Genomic DNA, 15,872 nt, shown 5'->3' on the forward strand with positions numbered 1-15,872 from the left:
AACATATTTCCAATTGTTTATAACCTATAAAATCAGTTAGTTTTGTTTTCCATTTGATTTTCTAGCATTTTCATACACATTTCTATATGTGTGTATATGTACTATTTATGTCTAAGCAGCTGCTGTCTCAGTCTAACCCATGCGATTTGGGCTACGACTTCTTGTGTGTGTGAGGGAGACAAGGGCAGTAGTAGTATCTGTGTATTTATATTTTATACTATATTGTATTTTGTTATGTTCTTGTGTATTTAGTTTTGCGTAAATTAAGTTGAAACCTAACTGAAACTGAACTAAATAAATAAAAAACAAAGGCAAAGCCGCGTTTTCATCAAGTTCTCCTTCCAAGGACTAGATGCTTCGTGTGTGTTTATGTGTGTGTGAGATGAAAATGTGGCTTTCACCTTTAAGATCACAAGCTGTTGAATAGTTGTAGTTTGAATGTTGTAATTTGGGTTTTTTCTTTTCACATTTTATTCAATTTAAATCGACACTGAAAATCAAAAAAATTCACCTAGAAATTTGTAGTTGTTGCATGTACGTGTGTGTGTGTATGTGTGAGTGTCTGTGAGTGCAAACAGAAAACTAATTGCGCATATAACATACACAATTCGCAGGGCTCCGCAAGCGGCAGGGTTGGGCAAACGTTTTGGAAAGAGATAGAGAGGTTGTGAAGTGTCTGTCTGTCTGTTTGTTTTGTTTCACTGTATTTTATGTGGATGTGTGTGGATGGATGTGTTGTGCAGTGTTGTTGTGTTTGTGAATATCAATTTATTTCGCCGCCTTGGCCTTCTTCTCGTTTTCGGAGGTGATCTTGTTCTTCAAATGATCCTTATAGTCGAGAATACCGCCCTTCCACTTGGTCACCGTCTCCTTCTCGCACACCCAAATCTCCTCGGCCACCTGTTCAAATAAAAAACAGCCATCGTTAATCGAAACTGATAAGATACGAGAGCCAGCTAGCTATTGCGACGACTTACCTGATTAATGAGACGGAAATCGTGACTAACTAGCACCATGCCACCATCAAAATCATTGATGGCATCGGCCAAAGCATCGATGGTCTCCATATCCAAATGATTGGTAGGTTCATCAAGCAGCAGCAGATGCGGCACCTGCCATGCCAGCCAGGCAAAGACAACGCGACAACGCTGACCGTCCGACAGCTGGCGAATGGGGCAAACCTGTTGACGTCCCGTCAAACCATATCGTCCAATGATCTTACGCATCTCCTCCTTCTCCTTGACATCGGGAAAAGCGCGCATCATATACTCGAGCGGACTGGCGTCCAGATCGAGCAGTTCGTGCAGATGCTGATGGTAGCGGGCGATGCGCAGATGCGAGTTCTTGCGGATCATGCCAGAGGTGGGCACAAGATCGCCATAAAGCAGTTTCAGCAGCGTCGATTTGCCCGCACCATTGGGACCCACCAGAGCGAGACGTGTGTCCAGATCGATACCAAATTCCAGATTCTTGTAGATCCAGGGCGTCTCGTCGTTGTAGCGGAAGTTCACATTCTAAGGCAATCGTTAAACGTTAAACGTTGATCAAGCAATATATGTTGATGTAACTTCTTCTCTTCTTACCTGCACCATGATCACAGGTGGCGGCACTTTGCCGCACGACGGGAAGTAAAAGTTGAGCACCTTGTCGTCGGTGACCTTCTCGGTGAGTCCCTGGGCCACCATTTTGGCGAGTGTCTTCTCCTTGGACTGCGCTTGACGCGCCAGCTTGGCGGAGCCGTGACCGAACCGTGCAATATAGTTCTTCATGTGCGCTATTTGATCCTGTTCCCAGTTGTACTGTTTCATCTGATTCTCGAGCAGTTCCATGCGTGTGCGGACAAATGCCTCATAGTTGCCAGTGTAGTATTTCAAGCGTTTGCTGGTCAAATGAACGATGTTCGTGCAGACACCGTTGAGGAAATCCTGTGAATGCGAGATGAGCACCAAGATGCGTTTATACGTCTTCAGTTCCTCCTCGAGCCACACACACGCATCCAGATCCAAATGATTTGTGGGCTCATCCAGCAGCAGCAGATGCGGCTTGACAAACAAAGCGCGAGCCAGCGCGATTCTCATGCGCCAACCACCTGCAAAGTGAACGATCGAACCCATTTAGTTACAGTCCCAAATTCTATTCTATTCTATCTATTCGCATTCACTTACCGGAAAAGTCCTTGGCCTGCTTCTGTTGCATGGCCTTGTCAAAGCCCAGACCGTGGAGAATACGCGCCGCCTTGGCTTCGGCCTGATCGGCAGACATGTCATCGAGACGCTCATAGATGTCGATGAGCTGCTCCTGTGCATCATCCTCATCGCTCATGGCCAGCTCCTCGGCGAGTTTCTCGAGCTTAATGCGCTCCTCGTCCACCTCCATGACGCATTGGAGGGCACTCTTTGAGCTGGCCGGTATCTCGCGTGTCAAATGGAATATATCAATGTGCGGCGGTATTGGCACCTCACGGCCACCGAGCACCGCCAGCAACGATGATTTGCCACAGCCATTGAGACCGATCAGACCGTAACGTCGTCCGCAATTCAGCTCGAGCATTGTGTCCTGCAGCAGCTCGGAGCCAAAGAAGGTAATTGAGAAGTTGGCAATCTTAACATCACGCGATCGGGGATGCACAGCCAAGGAGCCGGTGCAGGAGCGTGCCTCGGCACTGATCCGTGCCTCCTCCTCCAGTTTGGCGCACAGTTTCTCCTCCTCGGTCAGTTCGCGCTCCACACCGTTGGTGGTGCCATTTGTCTTCTTCGTGGATGGGATCTGTTGGATCTTCTTGTTGCGTGCATCCTTCTTGCGTTGCGCATCACGTTTCTTAGCGTCCGACGGCATTTTCTCTCTCTTTTTTTATAATTTGAAAACTTGCAACAACGTTTACAAAACAATACTTTTTATTTTTGTGTGTTGTGGGTGTGAGTTTCTCTAGCTTAAGGGTTTGCCTAAATCAAAATGTCTAGAATATTTGCCGACTGATTTGTCGCCTTGAATGTTGTGTGTTGTGCTGTAAATGTCAAAAGGTAAATGATAATGATTAAAGTTTTAACAGTTAACTAGAATTTACAATATAATAACAGCCTGAAGGTTACAATTAGTTCGCATAACAAATTGCCAGAAAAATCGAATTCTTTAGAAGTGTCTAAAAGTTATGATAAGAGACTAGTTCAAACTAAGTTATAATCAATAGATTGCACAAATCCTCCATTATATGTATTTGCAAAGTGGCGCCCAATTTGCATACCCTGCTGCTCTTTGATTTGCGGGTATAATAAACATTGCAATCACTCTACTCATATCGCTACTCAATCAAAATGTGTATGAATGAACTTCGGCTCGGCCTTCGGGCCAGACATACACGAGACACGAATCGTGACGAATGCTGCCGACCACAAAGCTGGAAAGCTACCGCGTCTGGCTGATCACCCATACATGCGCATATACAGTCTAATCGCCTATCGCCTTCTCTATCGCTCTCTCTCACACTAAGTGTGTTATATCCAGTTTCAATAATACTGCAAGAAACATGTGAAGAGCAGAAACAAAACAGAACGGAAACAGAATGCGACAGCACACATCCAGATGATATTATTGTCAAGCGAAAAGCAGATGTCACCCATTGTACATTGAACGCCTGCAGCAACTGTTTCAACAAACGCAAAGCACAAAAAAAGAAAAAAAAAAATTTGGTAATGACGCGATACAAATTTTCAGCTTAACACTTTGGCTGAGCAGCAGCAGCTTTTTGTGCGACGTTGGCGACCGATGCTCAGGCTGTTTCTTTTGTGTTCGTTCGTTCTTGCTTGTTGCCGAGAGCCACATTTCACCTTCATTAACGCAATTTCTTATGAATCACTGTTGTTGGGGAACGCCGCGCGCTCATTTTTTTTTCATTTCTTTCTTTTTTTTTCTCTCAGACTGAGAATTGCACACAAAGGAATTCCTGTGTGCAGCTGATACATTTTAGATGAGCGAGAAGAGAGTAGTGCGACAAAGATGCGGAGGTGGTGGGAAGGAGTGAAATTGCAACACATACACGCGCTAGACAACACTAACACTTGTCTGATGTTACACCACACGCGCACACACACTCGTAGACTCACATGCACACATTAGTATCGTGTATATATGTATGTGCATGTGCACATTATTGAATTTTCCACGGATGGTTGAAGAATATTATACATAGCACAGAACACACTTCTCACCTTTTAATTGATGATTTAAAAAAAAGAACGTGTCACGCACAAGAAGAATTGAAACCAATTTGCATTTGTTGGGTTGTTTAATGCTCTGGCTGGTCCGGGCTTCTGGGGGGCTGCTGCTAGACGAGCGAGCGCTGCTGCTGCTTTACAACGGAACAGGAACACACCGTACACACACACACCGACAGCAGCTGCAAAAAGTGCTGCTACTTTTCTGCCGTTTACCGTTTTCGCCGCCGCACACGTGTTACGTTCAATTTATCGTCAAGCGACGATTTCGATATCGCGAATTTTTCTTGGACGTATCGATCTATCGTTCGCGAATTATTCTTGCAATTGCGCATAAATTTTTAATTAAGATCATGAAATATTGCATTGAGATTCAAGTAGTTATTATTAAATGAGTAATAAGCACAATTTATGCATATTTAGTTTAGTTACTATTTGTAATTTTCCATTGATTGACAGCGTTTTATATATCGATACGTACGCTTTAATTGTCAAACCAAAAAAATATTTTGAATTATTTGATAGACGTTATTGTTAGTTGCAATTCTACTATAAATGAGCAATTTAATGTATTTATCTCAAATGTTGTCGTCAGTTATGTTGAAATTATACGTTGGCGCTAAAATTGTCGGTCTTCTTCTTCGAAAATCGACATTCGTTGGAACAATGAATGCGCTTATCGATACGCTTCGGTAATTGCAAGCGTTTGTCAACACTGAAGGTTGAAAATTCAAAATGGTGCGCATTGTGTAGGCATACAAATTGGTTATTGTACACAGAGAGTTTTGTTTTAAAGTGTTTAACTATTTATTGTAGTAAATATTACTGGTGCGAGTTTTAATTAATAGAAAGTGTTCCAATAGAAAAGACGCTGCTAAAATGCTGGAAACAAAAAGTATCGCTGCATTGGCAAGCAATAATATTGAGACGCCGCGCAAACGCAAAAGGGAAACAACTGGCAACAAAACTGTGGCGCTGCCACCCTTAAAAGTACAGGACGCAGCTGCACCAGTTCCTGTAACTGCGTCATGCTTCACTAACGCTGCCTTCAGCTCGACGCCAAAAACTCTTGTTGTTGGTCGCCGACGCTTGCCCAAAGACAGTGAGAACATTAATCCATTTGTTGGTCATCCCGGCCTGGAATTTAAATCGATTTCGGAACTGGCCAAACAGCCGGAGCCATCATTGTCCAACAATCCCTTTGAAGTGTTGCGACAGCCGTCCAAGAAGAAGAAACGTGACGCCGTTTGCTTTGAGAATCCGGCACTTAATCTTGAGCTGCCCGAGCGACAGTTTAATCCTTATGAGGTGAGTTGTTTTACTTAAAAACAAATGTGATCACCATATTAACGCTCTATTTTGTTCCATTAGGTGGTACGCTGCGTGGCCACACCGCCATCCAAGTGCTTTATTAATCAAGCGCTCAATTTGCGTGGCAGTGATGCGCCCGCTTCGCTTAATCCCTTCGAGATACATCGCCGCAGTGAGATCTCCGCGGCCGCTAGCAATCCAGCCGGTGTAGAGAATCCGGCTCTCAGCGAGGAACCGCTGCCGACTAGTCTCAAAATTGGTCTACCATTTGCGCCCTCGATGGGCTATCGCATTGACTTCAATGGCTTGGAGTTGGCTCATCTGACGCCCAGCAAACTGTTTGCCGAAAAGCTGGTCTTCTCGCCAGTGCAGCCGCTGGCAAAGTCAGAGCCAAAGCGCTCCCTGGGCGCCATCAGTGAGGAGGAGAGCACCATGGACATTGGCAAGGAGCTGGATCGCTATCAGCTGGAGCTGGAGAATAGCATTAATGAGGCCAAATTGCGCAAGAATGGTGTGCTAGAGGAGCCAAAAATTAGCGAGGTTGAGCAGCCAGAACATCTTTCAGTCTTGACTGAGATCAAAGAGTTGGAGCCTTCGCCGGCGGAGCAGCAGCTGCCACCGCGGCGAAGTCTGCGCTGCAGACGCATCCAAACGCTGACCGAAATACGTGAAACAATCGAGGAACGCATCGAAGTTGAGCAAGCTGTGGTGGTTGAGGAGCAGCCACAGCCACAGCTGGATGTTGCTGTGGTGACTGAGGATGTAGCCTATGCCTCTGAGTCCGAGCCCGATGAGGATGAGGATGAGCTGGACTTTAAGGCGCCAGCGCGTTTTGTGCGTGCTTATCGCCCGGCAGCAACGACCAATGTGAATGTCGGCAGCAAGGAGTCGCTGCAATCGATTGCATCCAGCAAATCCGCCAAGTCTGCAGAGAGTCATGGTGGCCACGGCGTGCGCAACATTATACGTAAATCCATACGTAAGCTAATGCATCCCATGCAGCATCAGCATGCCGAGGAAGCACAGCCTGCTGCACAGCAGCAGCAGCAGCATCATGGCAGCAACATCATTAGCAGCATACGCCACAGTTTGCGTCGCCGACCGCAGAAGCAGACGCAACCGCAGCCGCTTGTCGAGGAGGAATCCCAACGTCCGGCGGACATCTCCATTGTGGACAGCAGCGAGCGGACAATGAAGCTGCGCTCGAATGTGCCACAAACCGAATACATGCGCATCGAACAGTTGACCAACGAGAAGAAGCACACGCTGCGCAACAGTTTGCGTCGCTCCACTCGCGATGTGTTGCGTCATGTGTTCCACAAGAGTCAGCAGGATGCCTATGCGACAGCCAAGTAGAGTGACCTTAGCTGGAGCATCTTCTCTTCATTCACATCACCAAGTTCTTTAAGCACCCAAAGATTGTCTACAAAGCACCCAAACGCAATTTATGCGCTACATTTTTTTTTTAAACATTACTTAGTTGTAAGTTTTACGATCATTTTTGATGATACAATATGGAGCTCGGTTAGCTGGTTGGTTTAGATAAAGACTGATATTTTTATACAGATTAATTTGCGATTTCATAGAGACGTTCTCTAACTGCAACAGTTGACTTCATATCAAAGAGACTTAACTTTTGAACTTATCCAAAATTATCCAAACCCAATTAACTTCACTTTATAAATGAATTCAATATTATATTCCACTTGTTGCCAGTTAACTGAACTTTTATTTAAATGCACGTTTTAAATATATATTAATATTTTCATCTTTTTTTATCTACTCGTTAGTAATATATTATAAATGTAATTTGTTTGCACGTTTATTTATATGGACTTTTTATACATTTGTTTTCTTTTCTTTTTTTTTGTGTTTTACATAAAAGTTATTATGTACGCACAATTATTTGACTGAATTTATTGATAATACAGTATAATGTTTTATTATTCAACTCGTAAATTTTTAAAGAAGGCATACTACATGTTATAGATGTGACTTATCAGATATACATATATTGTTATATATATTTTTGTAACTTACATTCTCTATAAAGTGGTTTGATTAACAACAACAAAAAAAAAATGGACTACAGTTCTTAATTTAATAAAAATTTGTTGGAGATCATTTAGCGGACAAATTTAATCAATCTGATCTGTAAGTTTGTTGATTAACAATTATTTTCAGTTGCATTTGCTTAAACACTAAAACATTTCCGAAATCATCCACCGAATTGTGAGTTGGAAGAGTTTCATGGACAGGACCTTAAATGGTATTCAAATTTTGATTACTAAATTTGAAGATACATATATTAGAAGCTCTTTCGATATAATTGGAATGAATTCGGATTTTGAAGGCCTCCATTTAGTTGCATTGGTTCTTTTCTCAGATCTTATAGACTAGATTTGGGATATCGCTATAGTATTCATAGAATAGCAAGTACTACGTGGAAAACTTTTGCTATGTTCCTTCCACTCTTAGCGTCTACTTGTAGACCGTCTGGAGCAGGGGACGGCGTCGCTGATCGATGGGCTTGTAGGCATGCTGATAGACGCTGGCGAGACGCCAGTGCTCGGGATAGCCGCCTTGACCGGCGCCGCCGCCTTGGCTACGAAATGGTGGCACCAGCGTATCAATGTCATAGTTCTTCTTGGCATACGGTTGACGAGGTCGTGGCACAACCAAGACACGCCCAGCGGCTCCCCCACCGCCGACGCCACAATCGGGTGCGATGCCCACAAAGTCACCGCTGGCATTCAACTTGGGAACACCGGCTCGAAAGGCCGCTTTGCTGCTCAGAAAGTGACCATGTCCATGTCCATGTCCATGCCCATGACCATGGCCGTGACCATGTGCCGAGGGACAGCATTTGGGTGCTGGCGCCACCTTGTGGCAGAGGCGACGCGCCGGACGTCGCAGCAGCTGATCCCGCTTGCACGATGGTCCCGTGGCCGAGCCAAGATGACAGCCGAGCGCCGACTCAGTGTGACAGTTGTCATCGGGTCCCAGATACTTTTCGCGCAGCGCCTGATATGCCTTGTCGCCCAGCATGGGCGTCGATTGATACTGCTTCGCCAGCCGGTTGCTGGGCAAACCGAAGCTTACGCCGCCGCCCCCGCCCCCGCCTATGCCATTGCGATCCCCGCCCAGCAACGTTGGAGCCCGACGACAGTGCGAGGCGCTGGACTCACGGGAGACGCTGCGCGCACGCATCGCTGGCGGCGAGTAGTCGCAGGCACAGTCGTTGTCCCGCTCCAGGGTGCGGCCGGCAAAGTCCGTCTTGCGCCGCAAAATGTCCTTGTCGAAAAAGTCGGGTTCGCCGAGGGTGCTGGTAAAAACACCCGCTGAACGTCCCAGCTCCGCATTCGGTGGATCATCGCGAGGCGTTTTCACACAGGTAAAGACTGCGGGGCCCGCTGAATCGTTCGAGCCATCAATGTGTCGGGCCAGACGCGGTTCGTCGGCGGGATTTGCCGGCTTAAAGTCCCAGCCAATAGCCAAATCCATGGCGCCCATTTTTTTGGTGGGCGCCGAGCCAATGCCGCGAAAATTGTCGCCACCAGCGAAAGCTTTGGGCAGCACACCGCCACCGGTCTTGGGTCGAAAGACCTTCATCTTCGTGCAGTGCGTCGGTCCCGCGTTGTGCGTCTTAACGCCGACGCCCGTTGCAATCGGATCGATTTCGAGTGAGAGGCCGCCGTGGCCGCCACTGATTTGGGCTTTGCGGAACGCCAAGTCTGCGACACAATCGGGCAGCGGCTGATGATCGAGATTGTCCTGATGCATGCGCTTGGCCAGCTCAAAGTTGGCATAGGCCGGCACCACGGGCGAAGGACAACGCTCATTGGGTTTCTCGGTGATCGAGTGCAGCGGCATCTTCTTGATGAGATCCGGTTGATCCGCTTGGGTGCTTGTGCGGACCAGTGGCAACGAGATGAGATCCTTGCCGGGTGAAAAATCAAATTCCGAGAGCTCTACACTATGGCTATTGTTTAGCTGTCCGGTATATTTGGCCTGGGCTGCCGCCAAAGCAGGAAATTGCCGTCCCGCCGCCGAGTTAAGTTCCCGTTCCCGAGTTGATTCCGCTGCGTTGCGTTGCTTGTCTAGAGGTGCAAAGTCGTTGTCGTCGGTTAGGTATAGACGATTTAGCGGTAACTTTTGATCAAAGACATGCTCACGATCACGATCCCGATCACGTTTCTGCTCGAAGCGATATTCCGGCTCGGTTAGATCACCGGGCGTGTAACTGAGGTCCGGCAACTTGTAATTTCCCGTGCTGGCCACAGCTGCTTGCGACATGACGGTGGCACGGTTTTAGTCACAGAGATAGAGAGTGGGATCTCTAGGTGGAGTGTGAAGTGTGTTCGATATGGACATGAAGATGATCGATGATCGGTAAGGATGGGGGATGAGACATTTGATTAGTTGCCACTAACTGTGCTCGGTGCTCGGTGCAAAGATGTTGCATTTACTACCTTATCATGCGGACAGCTTGATCTTTACATAGGAGCTAACCTAACTGTCTTAGGGACCTTCTGCTAGCCTTGGAATGTTGTCTAACATTGAATAATCAGCATCTTAGTCTACTTCTGACGTCCAGTCTCTCCTGAAATGCCTAGACTATAACTAATTACTTTCCGGGGTCTTTCAATATATAAATAAATATCCTCTTCGTTTACCAGCTGGACTACCGAGAGGTGTTTTAGGGACCTTTTGGTAGCCTTGGAATGTTGTTTAGCATTGAATAATCAGCATCTTAGACTACTTCTGACGTCCAGTCTCTACCTTATCATGCGGAACTAGCTGACAGCTTGATCTTTACATAGGAGCTAACCTAACTGTCTTAGGGACCTTTTGCTAGCCTTGGAATGTTGTCTAACATTGAATAATCAGCATCTTAGTCTACTTCTGACGTCCAGTCTCTACCTTATCATGCGGAACTAGCTGACAGCTTGATCTTTACATAGGAGCTAACCTAATTATCTTAGGGACCTTTTGCTAGCCTTGGAATGTTGTTTCACATTGAATAATCGGCATCCTGAAATGCCTAGACTATAACTAATTACTTTCCGGGGTCTTTCAATATATAAATAAATACCCCTTTCGTTTACCAGCTGGACTACCGAGAGGTGTCGTTTATTAGCAAAACTATTACTCAGTTATATGAACTTTTACTTTAGTGGAGCATTAGTTGTTGATCTCGTTGTGATTCTCTCCGCTGAGTCAGAGTCCGGTTTGGTTGAATCCTTACTGATAGACTTGGTTTTCTGTTCCGCCGGATTACCAGTCGATTGTCGGCGATTGTAATCGAAAGCGGTCACATGACGCTTGCGAAGACGTTTTCGATTCCTCGCCGAGGCGTCAACAATGCGTGCCACTAATTTTTCCTGTCCCTGAGATGAACCAATTTATATCCGGGGTGCAGTTTGAGTGCAAGATGCAAGGATCGTGTGATGATGATGGTGTAGTCGACACTTACCTTGGGCTGACACTTGACGTGCTTGCAACGACGATGCAGATCGTCAATAGCAAGCAATTGCTGCAGTCCCTCACACTTGCTCTGGCATTCGGGTTTCTGCCACAGGGGATCACCCGGTTTTCCAAGGGTCTCGCGCCAATCGCACTGTTTCTTGCGCTTCTGTTGCTCGTACTGGCAACAGCACAAATCTCTCGGATAGTTGGCGTACTTATGCTGTCCACTCAGGCAGGTATTGTACTTGTTGGCAAAACTACGCGTTATACGTGGCGGCAGATGGTATGTCCCTCTGTACTGACCCAAGAAGTTGCCGTCCCTGCTTGAAGAAAAAGGCGGAGCTTGTTAGGGGGAGTGGTTATCCCTTGTGGGACTCGTAAGTTACTCACCGCTTCGCTGAGGGCAGCAAGTGTCCGTTCTTGTCGCAAACAGGCGTCGAGTTCTTTTGCAGAGAACGCGGACGCGGGGGAGAGAAGCGTTGGTACTCCCAGTTGCTGAGGCTTTTCGCTCTAAAGCTGCGCTCGTACTGCGGGAAGAAGAGTTTTAAGAGGATGCAGTTATAATATTCTAATCGTTTAATTGAAATGCTCTCAAAGAAAGTTGAAGAGAGTCGAGGTATGAACTTAGAAACTTCCGACTCTCTTTTAAGACCTCAAGTAGCATTAATTATTATCGAAGTAAACCAGTTAAAATCAATCATAATATCCTTTAGGGAAAAACATTAAAATTGAATCTAAGCGATAGTTGAAGATTGTTTCGTTTATTTGCCATGATTTATGATGATGTTGTTGTTTGACAGTGCCTTCGGAGTCAGGTTAAGCTAGCTGGACAGTCAGCCACCTGTTTCAATTCGGGAAGGAGCTAAAACCTTTATTTATGGGCGCTAAGCAAACCAATTGATAAAACGAGAAACAAAACCGAAATAAAATGAGGCAAGGCCAACCATATCAATGCAATGGGTGAAGAACAGAACCCACCCCATGGAGCAACTCACCCCTCTTCTGGGAGGAAGGAAGGACTTTCGGAAGTAGTTTTGGGTGTGCAACGATTACACGGCGTAATCGTAATCTCTGTGTTGCAACATGTGTAAAAAAGCATTTTGTCTAATGCCACTTAATGCCCTGTTTGTGTTTGCCTTTTTAAAAGGACAAACGCCTAAAAAACGCATATTACCCGAAGGTAGTCGCCAGAGCGAATACCCTAGAAGTACAGGGAAGAGTGAATTACAAAAATATTATATATGGGTAATTCTCTGGTAAATGTCACGTGCGACCACATTTACAGTTAAAAAAAAACATAAACTAAAACAATTTTAAAAATAAGTGAAGGTTATTCTTAAAGCATTGGATTAGCACTATTTTTAGAGCTAAGATTGATTTTAGAAACTTGTTCTGTTTTACGATAAAATATATAAATTCGTTCATTTTTTAGTTTTGCGTACGAATTTGTTAATTTTTGTAATTATCAGAACAGTAAACAAAACAGAAAGAAGATTCCAAAACCATTCTTAGCTCTAATTAAAGTACTTATCTAGAGCTATAAAAATAAACTTTGCTTATTTTCCAAATTGTTTCAGGATGTTAAAGCAAAGTAAAAATATAATGAGTATATAATTATTCTAAATGGTATATATCAAATAAGTACAATAAATTTCGAATTAATTACAAAACTTATGAAATAAAATTGACCTAATTTTATGTTTTCAAATACTCAATCAAAACAAAACCAACCAAAGCAATTAAAGAATTCATTTGCAAATAACTACCACTATAATTAACTCAATTCTCCCTCGTATAGCATACCCCACTGCGTTACGAATACAGGGTATCTGAAACAGGAACTACTGTGAATTGCTGGCAGACGTTGAGACTTTGACTTGCTCTTAACCAGGATCAAAGTCATGTGCAATCATTTATCAGAGCAGCTACACAGAGAGGGACATTGCGAGAGACAGAGAGAGAGAGGGAGTTAACTGCAGCTGCTCCCCGCTTTGGCGCCATTTTGGAGACATTTTGGCTTCCCACGCAATTTTCGTAAGTTTCAATTAAAGCAAAGCGAAAAATGCAAATTGTGGCTGGTAATACAATACGTTGGATGGCACGCCCCGAGACACCCACAAGCACGTGGCAAGTTGTCAACACTTGATTGAAGATTGTGAACGGGTCGTCAGGGGAGGCGGGGGAGGCGTGGCTTGATTGAGTGCGTGTGAAGCAGAAGAAGCAACTCTCAACAATAAAGAGGAGTGCGGTGCGATGTGATGTGGTGTGTGGTGTGATGCCTGTAGTTAAGCAGCGTGCAAGGCGTTGCTAGTGTAATTAAATTTGCACGGCAATTACACAACACACAAAAGAAGAAGAGCCCACGCGAAAGTGAGGTTAGGTTAGCTTGATCGATTCGATGACACACGAGGGCAACACGTTCACGCGTTCGTAAAATACAAATTGATTTTAAACTCAATTAGCAACAATGAATGATCCACGTCTAAAGGATGAGTCCAGATAGTAGTTGCTTATCCTCTGTTCTGCTTTGTTCTGTTCTGTTCTGTTCACTCCCCTCGCCATTGCAGAAACAGCAATCCCTTTTTTTTGTCGTTGTCGATGATTTCAATGTGCAACCCTCTGGGGTGCAATTTATCACATGGTGTGGCGCGCGTCGACGGATTAGACAGTCAAAAAGCTAGCAACGCACGTGCAACAGTGCTGCTGGTGTCCGTTGTTGCTACTGGTATTGGTATGTGTATTTGTATTTGTATTTGTATTTGTACTTCTATTTCTATTTGTATTGCTGCTGCACTTGTGCCTTTGAATTGCCTACTCCCCATCCCACGCACACACGCACACTTGTATTCCCCACACTCACGCAAATTCTCCACGCGGCTGCTGTTCTCTCACTCTCTCACTCTCTACACTCACGTAGTCGTTGTTGTTGTTGTTGTGGTCCAGCACTTAAGCTAATTTCACGCACTGCAAGGCAACAGAGCAGAGCAACAACAATAGCAACTGCTCTCTGCTCTCCTCTGGCGTCGTTTACCAATCGGACAGTTGCGAACAGCTGCCAATTTCCAATTAGAATTGAAATGCCATTAAATAGATGCTTGACCCCAGCAGCTCACAATCGATGACCTGGCTTACAAAAACAGCAACTAAAACGACTCACAATAACACAACGAAAGAAGAACAGTGCAACCAATACACACACACACACACATGCGGAAGTTTGTTGTGCGCGAAATTCCGTTAGATATTCGCGTTGTCGTTTGCATAAAGCAAATGAGAAATATGAAAATAACTGTAAACGTTCCAGTTGCGTGGCAATTGGCGCTTGTGGGCAACGGGACGCGGGAATAGCGTTGCCAAGTAAATAAACTTTACTGTCGCTATTCGCCAAATGCAGCATGTGAGAGAGCACAAGAGAGCGCGCGTGTTAGTGAGACTGAGATAGCAAGAGGAGGCTCACTTAGGTGACAAGCACGAAGCGGTGGAAGGAGAAAAAGCGGTAACTGTAACTGTAACGGAAACGGGAATAAGTAAAGAGCTTTGTTTGCTTTGCTACGCAGCAATTGACAGGCGACAAAAGCGTCAGCAGCGCAATTAATAGAATCCTCACAATCCTATTTCTTTTATAATATTTTAATTACGTGCAATGAAAATTAAAAAGTAGGCAACCATTTTGTATTTAAAAATAACAAGTGTGGTAAAATTTGAATTGATCAAATTGGCAAATAATTTTGAAATATGCCAATTCGTTATTTGTATGTATGTTCGCTAAAAAACTTTCATTCTTGTTATTTCTATCACATTTTTCATTTCATTTTCGTAAAGAAATATACAAATAATTAAATAGTTCTTATACTTAAATTCATAATAAAATGAAATCTATTTATACACATTAAAATGGAATTTGAAAATCATCATGTTGTGGCCTGTCTTTGTTTACTTTTTGTTGTTGTTGTGACAGACAGAGACAAGCTGAACACATTCAGGTTGCTGGGTCCTGTCGGAATTTTGACTGTTTATTGTGATGGTTATTCACACATACATACATACATACATACGTCGAATACGTTGTACATATTGGGGCCACGGTGGGAGTTGCCAAGCTGCTTGTTGTGGGCGTGTTGGGCCCCAAAACCCAATCCCAGTCAGTATCAATGGGGTATATGTAAGTATGTCTGTGTGTATAACCTAACCTCACTTAATGTGTGCCTAGTACAGGGTATTTAATAGTCGTGCCATACAAAGGTATTTTTAAGCAAAATGGCGGATACAATTAGTTATGCTGACAGGTGACAACCCTGTGCAATATCTCACCTGCATCGCACTAAAGTTAAACGACATTTCGTCCTTGAATTTGGATTTTACTTTTGTATATTTTTGATTTGGGCCAAAAATCAGGCAAAAAAAATATCTGAATTTTATTTTCGTGAATTTCGATACACTATGAAAGCAACTGCTACTGTGATGCTTTGTCGGCTGGATGGGGGATGTTGGGGGCGTGGCCCAGCAGCGAGAAAAAAAGAATGAGAAAAAAACACATACATATTGCATATCTATAAGCTGGGAGAGATGACAATGGGGAGTGGATGGGGACGAGAAAGGGGGCGGGAATTGGGCTGGGCGCTGTGTCTCTTATGTGGCGCAGCTGGCGCTTCGATGGCAGACTGCAAAGCAAATGGAAAACTTGACAACGCCAGCTGAGTACCAAATTTGCCCACAGCATAGCAAATAAAAGTGCGATTTGAAATTGTTTGCACGACTAGCGGATACACTGCAATTTTTGAACATTCCTTGAAAATTCTTTGAAGTGAACAATCTAAAAGCTTTATGAACTTTATTGTTATGGAAGTATTAAGCTGAATTCCGAACTAAATATAATAGAAA

General features: G+C 44.5%; 4 protein-coding genes across 7 annotated transcripts; 1 reads left to right on the forward strand and 3 right to left on the reverse strand.

The window, feature by feature from the left end:
- Positions 1 to 427: 427 nt before the first annotated feature.
- LOC117578120 (ATP-binding cassette sub-family F member 2) lies at positions 428 to 4,456 on the reverse strand. The gene is made up of 5 exons (XM_034263308.2): positions 4,206 to 4,456; positions 2,166 to 3,004; positions 1,584 to 2,089; positions 978 to 1,514; positions 428 to 900 (listed from the first exon to the last, which is right to left on the reverse strand). Exons 2-5 carry the CDS (start codon positions 2,833 to 2,835, stop codon positions 769 to 771), a joined length of 1,845 nt encoding a protein of 614 aa, XP_034119199.1. The 5' UTR covers positions 2,836 to 3,004; positions 4,206 to 4,456; the 3' UTR covers positions 428 to 768.
- A 334-nt stretch (positions 4,457 to 4,790) lies between these two features.
- LOC117578130 (uncharacterized) lies at positions 4,791 to 7,346 on the forward strand. 2 transcript variants are annotated; one of them, XM_052008092.1, is made up of 3 exons: positions 4,791 to 4,949; positions 5,028 to 5,519; positions 5,583 to 7,346. In XM_052008092.1, the coding sequence occupies exons 2-3, from the start codon at positions 5,091 to 5,093 to the stop codon at positions 6,876 to 6,878; spliced, it is 1,725 nt and encodes a 574-aa protein (XP_051864052.1). In that variant the 5' UTR covers positions 4,791 to 4,949; positions 5,028 to 5,090; the 3' UTR covers positions 6,879 to 7,346. The 2 variants fall into 2 exon arrangements, with proteins under 2 accessions (XP_051864052.1, XP_034119227.1); XM_034263336.2 differs by having other exon boundaries at positions 4,791 to 5,519.
- A 172-nt stretch (positions 7,347 to 7,518) lies between these two features.
- Positions 7,519 to 9,677, reverse strand: LOC117578125 (uncharacterized). The gene has a single exon (XM_034263322.2). It carries the CDS (start codon positions 9,393 to 9,395, stop codon positions 8,004 to 8,006), a length of 1,392 nt encoding a protein of 463 aa, XP_034119213.2. The 5' UTR covers positions 9,396 to 9,677; the 3' UTR covers positions 7,519 to 8,003.
- A 53-nt stretch (positions 9,678 to 9,730) lies between these two features.
- On the reverse strand, positions 9,731 to 15,453 carry LOC117578136 (protein Flattop homolog). Of its 3 annotated transcripts, none has more exons than XM_052008187.1 (4): positions 15,303 to 15,453; positions 11,382 to 11,518; positions 10,999 to 11,314; positions 9,731 to 9,805 (listed from the first exon to the last, which is right to left on the reverse strand). In XM_052008187.1, the coding sequence occupies exons 1-4, from the start codon at positions 15,327 to 15,329 to the stop codon at positions 9,746 to 9,748; spliced, it is 540 nt and encodes a 179-aa protein (XP_051864147.1). In that variant the 5' UTR covers positions 15,330 to 15,453; the 3' UTR covers positions 9,731 to 9,745. The 3 variants fall into 3 exon arrangements, with proteins under 3 accessions (XP_051864147.1, XP_034119240.1, XP_034119249.1); XM_034263349.2 differs by lacking the exon at positions 9,731 to 9,805 and adding an exon at positions 10,617 to 10,912; XM_034263358.2 differs by lacking the exon at positions 9,731 to 9,805 and adding an exon at positions 10,620 to 10,912 and having other exon boundaries at positions 10,999 to 11,311.
- Between the last annotated feature and the right edge of the window lie 419 nt (positions 15,454 to 15,872).

The sequence above is a fragment of the Drosophila albomicans genome, chromosome X (assembly GCF_009650485.2).
Source record: "Drosophila albomicans strain 15112-1751.03 chromosome X, ASM965048v2, whole genome shotgun sequence".
NCBI classification, from domain to species: Eukaryota; Metazoa; Arthropoda; class Insecta; order Diptera; family Drosophilidae; genus Drosophila; species Drosophila albomicans.